This window comes from Schistocerca americana, chromosome 5, assembly GCF_021461395.2.
Source record: "Schistocerca americana isolate TAMUIC-IGC-003095 chromosome 5, iqSchAmer2.1, whole genome shotgun sequence".
In the NCBI taxonomy this organism is placed as follows: domain Eukaryota; kingdom Metazoa; phylum Arthropoda; class Insecta; order Orthoptera; family Acrididae; genus Schistocerca; species Schistocerca americana.
The window spans coordinates 308,159,471-308,171,519 of NC_060123.1; the positions used below are offsets into that span (position 1 = coordinate 308,159,471).

A 12,049-nucleotide genomic window follows, 5' to 3' on the forward strand; every position below is an offset into this window, starting at 1 on the left:
AATCACACTGAGAAAACCTGCAAGATGACAAGGTAAATGGTGTGCACTACAGGAAACTAATGACAATCCCCCCTTTTCAGTTGCCTTGGACTGGTTAATTAACTTGGTTTCAAGAAACTTATGTATCTATCCTGAAGAAACAGGATGAATACATTTTACAAAAACATTCTAAACTGCTTGTTATTAGACCTCACCCTAATATACATGACGTGATCAGCACCATTACAGTAGAGGCTTGATAGTTCGAGATGAACGGGACCAGGACTATCTCAAACTACTAGAAATTTATGTGAGAAAAAGAAATGCAACTATGTTGAAAAGAATAAACCACATGAACAATATCTCACTTTTTTTTCAGAAACTACAGCCTCTGTACAGTTTTTCACTTAAGAGATTCTCTGTAGCATTTCTTTCAAGAAAGCTTTTACAGCCCAGTAAACTGGCTGTGTCACATTGCACTGACTCCAGCCTTTCTAGCGCAGTAACAGAATACTGATATTAACTTTATCCTTTTGTTACTTGGTTATGAAAGAAGAGAGTACAAATTTAATGATATTGGATTCAGGCTTGATAAATCACGGAAGACACTGTTACAGCATTCTTTCCATTGATTTATCAATATCTAAGCATATCTTGAGTATTTGATCAGTTTCCATTCTCAGTCAGTAACACGAAGCAAATATAAACTTTTTTGCAGTCCAGAAAAGAAATATTTTTGGGGCATAAGCACTTGTGACACATTTGCTGTAAGACAGCCATCAGAGTTAAATGGACAGATGCATATGCTGTACCTTCAGTCACTGGGATCACTCTGGAGATGGAAGAAAGTTAATGGCAAAGGGGAAAAAGAAATGTAGTTACTACAGCTGCTCGACAAATTTGATGGATCATAAAACACACTAGGAAAATATGAAAATGCACACATAGAAGACTTAATTGTTTTGATGTTCAATTTTTAAGTAGGCAATTAAAAATCTTGTATGGCTATGTAAAAAGCAATGATTATGTTTCATACCCTGCTGTACTTTAATTATATAAACTGGTGGCACTGCAGAATAGACCAGCAAAAGCTAAATAGTTCAAATGATGTAGGTAGAAACAGCGTATTTGCAAAATTTAGCCCATTCCTATATTGCATTCTTCTGACAGGGAAATGGCACACAGTTATTCCAATTTCCAAAATGTTTTTTTATTTGGCCAGCATATAAACATTCCCATACCTCACAGGGAAATTATGAGAAATAATTATGTTCAGTCTATTCTACATAACCTGAGGCATTATTTGCTCAACTGAAACAGTAGGTGGAAGCAATGTCTAACAGTATCTCCCAAAATGACATCTGTGGCAGCAGTGAAGGTAAGAGTTCGCTATCTAACATACACAAATTATCATCCAAGAATAGATCGGTGGCATGCACGCAGTGTCACGATCACCTGATCTTCTTTAAAGTATAAACCCGTGTCTCATCTGACATGAAGTGGCATTGCAAGTTGAGTGAGATATTAATGAATATTACTGTGCAGGAAGTGTCCTGGTGCTTTGAAAACAAGCACGTGACAATACAGTGAGTGTCTGAAGCACGAACAATGTAGTGGACTGACCCGACAGCCAATCCACTAGGACGGGTAGCCGAAAAGCACGCGTTTAAGCTCACGCAGGCTGGCGTGATGTCTGGAAAATGACAAGGAATTATAGTAGCCAAAAATAGTACATAGCTTCTGGAATACTTAACTTTAATTCATAATTGTAGAACATCGCCCTTGATGATACAGAAGTATAATAGCAATAATAATTGGTAATGGCGCCTTGCTAGGTCGTAGCAAATGACGTAGCTGAAGGCTATGCTAACTATCGTCTCGGCAAATGAGAGCGTATTTGTCAGAGTAGCATCGCTAGCAAAGTCGGCTGTACAACTGGGGCGAGTGCCAGGACGTCTCTCTAGACCTGCCGTGTGGTGGCGCTCGGTCTGCTATCACTGACAGTGGCAACACGCGGGTCTGACGTATACTAGTGGACCGCGGCCGATTTAAATGCTACCACCTAGCAAGTGTGGTGTCTGGCGGTGACACCACAAACAACATGCTGTCTTTGAAGGTAAGCCCATGAATTAGTCTCACTGTAACCTTTCATGTTAGGAAAGATACATACAGCACAGTGCTTATTGTGGAGAGTTGTTCTTTTTATGCAAGGAAAAGTATGATAGGAACTTTCAGTTTAAAAGTCTGACACCTCAAGATCCCCTTACAATACATCCCAGCAAAATAAAAACCTATATGGTATGTGATACTGACTCCAGATACTTTGTGCGCTTCAGAATTATAAATACTATGAAAAAATTCTTTTTATAGTGGCAAGAGAGCACATGGGAACATGTACATATTTTCCCCCCAAGAGTTTCACTGTGAAAATGTGTTTCCAGAACAAATTAAGAAATGCATTGGTAGGTTGAATGAGTTGTGATGCTGCTTAGTGTTCTATTAAGATGCTGTGTCAACAGTATGACACAAAATGTAAGGTAGGCTCCACATTACACACACACACACAAATTTCACATATACCTTTTGTTGCTGTAAGACTGCTGTTTCTCATACAGCTCAACTACAGTTTTTTTATTTACCAAGTAGATAGCAGCCTCATACAGACAAAAGATATCCAGGACAGCGAAACAGAGACAGATTTTTCCCAGTTTCATAGAAGAGCATTGACAACATGGATTTGCAACTGGAGGAACTCTTCTGTGCCGACAATTACAGTTGGACAATGTGCTGTTTCTGTAGGACTTTTATGAGGGATCTACATCAGATTTTCACAACATTCTTCTCACTTGAAAAAGTTGAGAAGCAGTTATTGAGATATATGCTAGTTTAATTGCAGCAAGATACCTTGAGCGGAATTATACTATATACATTCAAGGATGTGAGCATGTACTTTAATTTTATGTTACACAAACTGACAGTTTCTGTTGACTGCATTTCCTTTTGATTATATGATCTCAGGAAATGGAGACAAACTGTATCATAAAAGCTCTGTGTTAATTTCCTGAAAATCTTTCCAGTGCAAGTATATTAGGAAAAGGCACTATTGCTACAATAATAGAAAAGCTGTTTCAAGTTAAAAATCTACATCCCTACTACTATCAATATAAGCACTTAAAATAACATTAGTGATTTTCTATCTTTCTTTCCTACCATTTTCAACTTTTAGGGAGGAAAAAGAGATGGGGATGGGATGGTAAAGTAGTGTTTCTGAGTGGCCTGCTCCTCTTTCCAACCTTTCTCTATCAGTTTATCTTTCTACCCTGAAGAAGAAATATGTAATTCCTGAAAGCAAACACTAGTATTTTCTACTTTAGGTGTTTATATCAGTCACATTGATAAATTAATTCTGTCTCCATGTAATTTTTCAAAAAAAAAAAAGAAAGAAAAATTAGAATTATTGTAAATAATGGCTCATTACATTACAAATTTTGGAGATAAAATTTCCATCCCCAGAGTTTTCACAGATTTTATTTCTAAGTCACGTCATGCATCTGTGAAAAGTAATAGCCATTACTAAGGATGCAACTATTGTGTGCCACAACAATGTTCTCATTCTATAGCATGATGCAGTAGATGTCTTGTACTAAACAGGATTACTCTATATACTTCATCTGCCTTCACAATTCTGCCCACTGGCTTTGCTGTTAAGAACTCATAACCTCCTGCTGGAAATGGGTCAAAAAACAAACTAACAAAACTACAATACTGAGGACGACCTCTCTGTTGTATCAGCTGTGTAGGTATCATACTTTTCTTGGAAATTCTTTTGACAGCCATAAAAACTATTATGTGTAAGTGTAGTTCAATTTATTAACTAGGCTGAGATTCAAAGCACTGTATCTGTCTTTAACTGCATATATAAATACTTTCAAATGCCATGTAGTAAATTTTGCTGTGTTGTTAAGAATTATTTCAATGCAGTCCTGCATAATTCTGCTCCATGTTTGTATACTTGATTTTTAAATATATAATTTCCAGGAAATTCATGTTATACATAATAGTACCTGGATGTATAGCCATTGATGAAATCCATCTGGAGTTTGACAGCAATTTTTTAACAAGTTCTTGCTTCACCAAATCATACACCCTCACATTACGCTGGGTCTACAACAAGAAAAAAAAAAGACAAAATTATGACAGTTTCACATTAACTTAACAGCTTGCGATTAATTTTTATCAGCTTATTAAGCAGAGAACAGAGTGAAGGGATACAATTAAAATCTACATAACCAATGGTAACATTTTAATAACTGTTTTTATGGTTATTCTGTTAGCAACAATCAGTATTATAATTGCAAATTGTTGTAGTATCATAGTTGCAAATTGTTGTAGCTGTGTTGGGAAAGAACTCAAGCTCCAAGTACTAATTAAAGCACTGCAGCTCAAACTGTTACAGGTACCAAAAGCTAGCTGAAGCAGGAGAAAAGTTAAGCCAAATTTTTTACAAATGACATAAGAGTTCAGAAAGGATAGACTAAATACAGTTGGTGGCCTGTTTGTCACTATCACAAGTAGTTTATCTGAAGAGAAACTGATGACGATAGTTGCTGTGAGTTAGTATGGGTAGAATTTATACTTGACACGTGGAGCAAATTAATAATTGGTTTCTTTTACCGATACCGTGACTTCTTTTGCACTAGAGAGCTCTGAAATATAATGTGTAAACCACAACTAACAGCAACAAACATGCCGCCACCAACTATATTTAATCTATCCTTCCTGAACTCTGTTAGGTCATTTGTAAATAGTTATGTTGGCATATGAGGAATATCGTGTATTAATCGAGTTTTGAATTGAAAGAGTCTGTCCACATATGGAGCACCCTCTCCTTTAACAGAGTGCTGCGACATCTCCAACAAACTGATCCTTTGAGTTCACTGTTATCGATCATCTTGGACAGTCCCGACTTGGCCCCATCTGTTTCCAAAACTTTAAGAACACCTTCAAGAATTTCACTTTGATACTGATTTTTGAAGCAGTGCAAGCAGAGATGAGGTTGTGGCTCAGTAACAAAGTCAAATATTCTACAGTGACGGTATCAACAAACTGGTCTCTCGTTGGAAGATGTGTTCATTGCCAGGACTGTGTTGAGAAATAAATACACAGATGCAAAGTATAAAGATGTAGAGTATTAATAATGTTTGTTTTATTTAAAAAGCTTTAAGGGTATTTACAGAGAAAATTCAGAGGCATTACTTTTCAACCCACCCTAAATCATCAGAAATTGTACTAAATGCTTTTTCCAAAAAATATTTTGAGCAATTAGTTAAGGAGCCATAGTTGACCTCTTAACAACAAAGAAACCTGGACAAATAGGGAGCATCATGATGTATATACAGATTAATGACCACAAGGTCATTGTAGCAAGACTGAATACCGTAACATACAAATCCACCAAAAACAAACGCAAAATATATCCATTTTTAAAAGAAAATCAGATAAAAATTTGTTTGACAACTTCCTCAGACAACCTCCAATCCTTCCCAGCTAACTATGTAAGTGTAGAACAAATGTCGCTTACATTCAAAGAAAAGGTACTGGCAGCAATTGAAAGATTTATACCAAATAAATTAATAAAAGACTGTACTGATCTCCCATGGTACACAGGACAGGTCAGAACACTGCTGCAGGAGCAATAATAAAAAAGTATGCCAAATTTAAAAGATCACTAAATATCCATAAGTGGTGATGTTTTACTGAAGCTCAGAACTTAGCAAGGACTTCAATGTGAGATGCTTGTAGAAGTTTCTACAACAAATCTCTGTCTTGAAATCTGATAGAAAATCCAAAGAGATCCTGGATGTATGTAAGGTACAACACTGACACAACACAATACCAATGGTTAACATTACTGATGACTGTGCCACTACAGCAGATTTGTTAACCACAGTTTTCTGGGATTTCTTCACCAATGAGCAAGAAGTAAATATATAGAATTGAATTTAGAACAACTGCCAACATGAGTAACTTGGGAGTAGATATCTTCAGTGTAGCGAAGCAGCTTAAATCACTTACTAAACACAAGTCTTCCAGCCCAGGTAGCATACCAGTTGGGTTCCTTTCACGCTATGGCGATAGAATAGTCCAATACTTAGCAATCATAGACAACACCTCGTGTGACAGAAGATCCACACCGAAAGAGTGGAAAGTAGCACAGATCACACTAACACTCAAGAAAGGACATAGGAGTAATCTGATGAATTACAGACCATGTCACTAACATCGATTTGCCGTAGGATTTTGGACTGTATATTGTGTTCGAATATTATGAATTACCTCAAAGAGAACTGTATTGACATAGAGTCAACATGGATTCAGGAAATGTTCTTGTGAAATACAACTAACTCCAATGTAAGGAGTGTTACTGACAGGGCATCACAAACTTATTCCATATTTCTAGATTTCCAGAAGGTTTTTGACAACATTCCTCACAAGAGACTTCTAATCAAATTGTATGTGTATGCAGTATCGCTTTAGTTGCACGCCTGGATTCATGATTTCCTGTCAGAAAAGTCACAGTATGTAGTGTAATGTTGTCTTCAGTCTGAAGACTGGTTCGATGCTGTTCTCCATGCTACTCTATCCCCTTCATCTCCGAGTAACTAATGCAACCTACATCCTTCTGAATATGTTTATTTTATTCCTTCTGAATCTGTTTACTTTATTCATCTGTATCTACCTCTACAATTTTTGCCCCCTCCCCTCCAATACTTCTTTGATGTCTCAGAATGTATGCTACCAATCGATCCTTTCTTCTAGTCAAGTTTTGCCACAAATTTCTTTTCTTCCCAGTTCTATTCATTAGTTACATGATCTACCCACCTAACCTTCAGCATTCTTTTGTAGCGCCACATTTCAAAAGCCCTATTCTCTTCTTGTCTAAACTGATACACCGTCTCACTCCCTTCTCAACCACCGCTTCCCTTTCATGCCCCACAATTCATATAACTGCCACCTGGTTTCTGTAAAAATTGTAAATAACTTTTCTCTCCCTGTATTTTACACTTGCCACCTTCAAAATTTGAATGAGTATTCCAGTCAGCAATGCCAAAAGCTTTCTCTAAGTCTACAAATGCTATAAATGTAGGTTTGCATTTCCTTAACCTATCTTCTATGAGGAGTCATAGGATCAGTACTGCCTCACATGTTCTTACATTTCTCCAGAATCCAAAAACCTCGAGGTCAGATTCTACCAGTTTTTCCATTCTTCTGTAAAAATTTCATGTTAATATTTTGCAACTGTGACTTATTACACTTATAGTTCGGTACGTTTCACAATTGTCAGTACCTGCTTTCTTTGGAGTTGGAATTATCACATTCTTCTCAAAGTCTGATGGTATTTCACCTGTCTCATACATCTTGCTCACCAGATGGAAGAGTTTTGACATGGCTGGCTCTCCCAGCGGCTATCAGCAGCTTCAACAGAATGTTGTCTACTCCCAGGGCCTTGTTTCGACTTAGGTCTTTGAATGCTCTGTCAAACTCTTCATGCAGTATCTTATCTCTCATCTCAGCTTCATCTACATCCATTCCCATTTCCACAATACTGCCCTGAAGTACAACTCCCTCTATATATTCCTTCCACCTTTCTCATTTCCCTTCTTTGCTTAGGACTGGTTTTCCGCCTGAGCTCTTGATATTCAGAAAGGTGGCAGCAATTTTGCACTTCTATCAGTTTCGTTTTTTAGATGTTTGTATTCCCTTTGGCCTGCTTCATTTACTGCATGTTTATATTTCCTCCTTTCATCAATTAAATTCAATATCTCTTGTGTTTCCCAAGGATTTCTACTAGACCACCTCTTTTTACCTGGTTGGTCCTCTGCTGCCTTCAATATTTCATCTCTCAAAGCTACCCCTTCTTTTTCTACTGTATTCCTTTCCCCCATTCTTGTCAATTGTTCCCTATGCTCCCTCTGAAACTCTCTAAGACCTCTGGTTCTTACAGTTTGACCTGATCCCACCTCCTTAAATTCTCACCTTTTTGCAGTTTCTTCAGTTTTAACTTACAGCTTGTTCCTAATAAATTGTTACCAGACTCCACATCTGCCCCTGGGAATGTGTTGCAATTTAAAATCTGGTTCCGAAATTTCTGTCTTACCATTATATAATCAATCTGAAGCTTTCCAAGTGTCTCCAAAATACAGCCTTCTTTCATAATTCTTAAACCATGTATTAGCTATGCTTAAATTATCCTCTGTGCAAAATTCTACCAGGCAGCTTCTTCCTTCATTCCTTTCACCCAGTCCATATTCACCTATTATAGTTCCTTCTTCTCCTTTTCTTACTGTCAAATTCCTGCCCCCAAGATTATCTAATCTTCTATGTCCCTTATCTATGCGAATAAAGTGAAACCCTACTTTTACACTTTTCCAGTGACTACAAGAAATCTAAAATGCGGGAAAATGTAAAATTTGGGAAATAATGTTTTAAGCTGTATAAGTTACATATAGGACACCCCCTCGCATTTTCACACTTTATGCACATATATGTACATAGTAGGCATCAAAATACTTGTCATGGACCTGTTTATTATCTACTAATGATTTACTACCTAATAAAAATCACTCATCAGTAACACATTTTTTCATGCTTAGCACAACGCGTTTGGAGAATTTGTTCTCACTGTCAAGTGCTAATATTTACTAAAGTGCCTGCATTTGTATTGTTCCATGTCTCTTGCACTGTGGTTATCTTTTTCAAGTTATCAGGTACTGTATCTTATCAGTTATGTAGAAAACCACACACACGCAAACTGTCATTCGCACTGTTTGCGTAACATCACAAAAAATACACATAAATTCTCGAAACACATTTTGCTCAGCATGGAAAAAAAAATGTAATTGGTACTATTTAAAGAAAAGACATTCGCGCAACGCAAAGTAAGTGAATATGTCAAAAAGTGCTGTGAGTGACCACACCATGAAACACATTAAATATGGTTTGACAAAGGTAACACAACAATCACAGCAATAATGAAACTATGCATGTACAGTAGAGACAGTCTGCAATTGGTCATGATATCTTTATTCGAATGAACCTAGTTACCCTGCTGAGTAGAGCTAAGCAGCGGCAGGAGATAGGGCACAAATTGTTCCAACTTTTACACGTTTACCTCTTCAAATCCACTGAGTAGAGTGCCCTGGTATTTAGAAACTTAACACATAATGTTTGTAAACACTACCTGATGGCCAACATCATACCAGCATCATTTTATGTCATATTTCTTTCCCACAAACATTATTCATAAAGTGTAAATTGAGAGAAAATTATAAGTATGTTGACATAAAATTGGGTGCGAATTAATATTGTGGACCCAGGAAATTCGACGGGAGTGATAGAAAATGTTATAAACTTCAGGAAAACGTTAATTCTGGGGATGTAAGGCGGGATTGTGGTGTATTTTCTTTTATCTCATCATGCATTTCTTCAATCTCTCCATCATCTGCATGGAGGTGGGCTTCGTGTCTGTCTTGGCTACAATAATGTGCTCACTATGTGTTCATAGTTGCTTATCCATGTTCCTGTTTCTTTTTTCCTTATTATTAAACATAATCCTGCATTACCCCTATTTGATTTTGTATTTATAACCCTGTATTCACCTGACCCCAAGTCCTCTTCCCACTGTAACTAACTTTATCAATTCACCTTTTAAAGTTTTCTAATCTATCTGCCCAATTAAGGGATCTGACTTTCCATGCTCCAATCCTTGGAACGCCAGTTTTGTTTCTCCTGGTAACGACATCCTCCTGAGTAGTTCCCTCCCAGAGATACCAAGGGGGGACTATTTTACCTCTGGAATATTTCACCCAAGAGCATGCCATCATTATTTAACATTTAACCATACAGTAGAGCTGCATGCTCTTGGGATAAATCACGACTGTGATTTCCACTCGCTTTCAGCCATTCACAGTACGAGCATAGCAAGGCCATTCTGGTTGATGTTTCAAGACCAGATCAGTCAATCATCCAGACTGTTGCCCCTGCAACTACTGGGAAGGCTGCTGCTTCCCTTCAGGAACCACACATTTGTCTGGCCTCTCAACAGATACCAATCCCTTGCGGCTGCATTTACGGTATGGCTATCTGTACCACTGAAGTATGGAAGCTTCCCTACCAACAGCAAGGTCCCTGGTTCATGTAGTAATCAACGGAAAATCAAGTAAAACAGAAGTAATATCCGGCGTTCCCCAAAGAAGTGTTATAGTCCCCCAGTTGTTCTTGATCTATATCAACAATTTATGAGGCAATCTAAGAAGCCCTCTTAGATTGTTTGCAGATGATGCTGTCATTTACCATCTATCAGTCGATTCAAATTACTTCATAGTTGAACCTCATGCGTTGGAGTTGGTTTCCTCCACTAAGAGCACTCCTCATCACACCCGAACTGTTCACCAGTGCCAAACTGCCACAAAGATTAGTTCACATCCAATTCCTTGTTCTGCTTTCTCTCTTGGTGTGCTTGAATCCTGGGTCTGGCCCTTGCACTTCATTTTCCATCATACACGATAACACACACACACACACACACACACACACACACACACACACACACACACACACACAAACAAACAACGATGCTAATGAAACACACACATTTCATGCACAGTACTAATAAAAAAATACTGGCAATTGAATCCTCCCACACAGGACATTTAAACAGTTATTATAACCACAGAGATTAGCTTATATAAGGTAAGCTTTGCATGACTGTGTGACACTGAATTTTTGAAGGCTGACAATCATTGTTACTGTGAACACCAATCATAAATACAGAAGACCTTTTGCAATGTAATGGCACAGCATAGTGCTAGGCACATAAACTGATGTGTTGGAGGTCAAGGGTTCGAATGTCAAATATAGCGAAAAAATTTTATTTTTATAAATCTAATCAATAATCTGATTGTAAGCTTTATTCTGTTAATTGATTTAAATGTATTTTTTTTTTAAATTTCTAATACTTTGCTGCATCATTTTCATCGTCAACCTCCTTATTTACTCTTATTTTTCTTTCTATCATTCACTGTCATTTGGAATCGGTTTCATATGGAATCTGCTTGCGTCGCCTATAATCTGAAACCAAATGCTAAGCAGGATGGATCATAGGCTAGTAATATGGCATCCTGTGTGACCAGTGTGAGGATCGTTTCACGTAACCAATGACACTGATAAATTACAGCTTGCTTTTATCACCAAAACTGAAATTTTGCTGCGGAAGATTGCTATGCAAACAAACACATTACGAAATTTTTCTGTCTCGAGTTTGCTCATGGAGGTTAGCTTTAAACACTATGAACAAAGTGACTGTGATTTTAGTTCTGCTACAGATTGTTCATTGCTGTTTTCTCAGATACATTGCACATTATAAGTTTGTGGTTAGGTTAGGACACACAGTTAAATTCAGGGCTACAAAACCTGTCATCTTCTACAGTTCAGTCATTGGTCACTTAAAATCAGCTGTCGACAGAGTATCCCTCATTACAGTTACACTTTGCGGCAGCCACTTCCTGTCCGATTGGTAGCCGGCAGCTGATGATGAACACTATAGTGGCAAGGGACAGACCTCAAATATCAAGTAATTTTAATCGGAATGTACTAAACTCATCAGGCGAGCAAAATCAAGTGCAGAATGATTTACAAATGATATTTGTATGGTGCTATACGTGGCGACTGAAACTGAACAAGGAAAAATAATGAAAATTGTGAGGTCACCCAAACGAGTATTAAATGAAATCCATCAAATTTCGATTACATGGTAAATCACACAAATCTAATGCCTAGGGATTACAATTATGAATAGCTCAAATTGGAACAATCACATAGATAATATTGTGGGAAAGACTAAGCAAATATTGTGTTTTATTAGCGGAACACCTGGAAGATGCAACAAGTCTAATAAAGAGACTGCAGACCCTACTCTTGTCCATTCTCCACTAGAGTACTGCTGTGCAGCCCGGTGCGGAATCCTTACTAGTTAGGACTGATGGAGGATATTGGGAAAATCCAAAGAAGG

At 37.5% G+C, this 12,049-nt stretch overlaps 1 protein-coding gene across 1 annotated transcript in view; it reads right to left on the reverse strand.

Moving 5' to 3' along the window:
• Positions 1–12,049, reverse strand: part of LOC124615322 (ribosome biogenesis protein BOP1 homolog) — an 88,405-nt gene that overhangs the window by 5,728 nt on the left and 70,628 nt on the right. Inside the window, exon 11 of the mRNA XM_047143122.1 lies at positions 4,044–4,143. Within this exon, the coding sequence (XP_046999078.1) occupies positions 4,044–4,143 (100 nt within the window). The remainder of the gene's footprint in view (positions 1–4,043; positions 4,144–12,049) is intronic.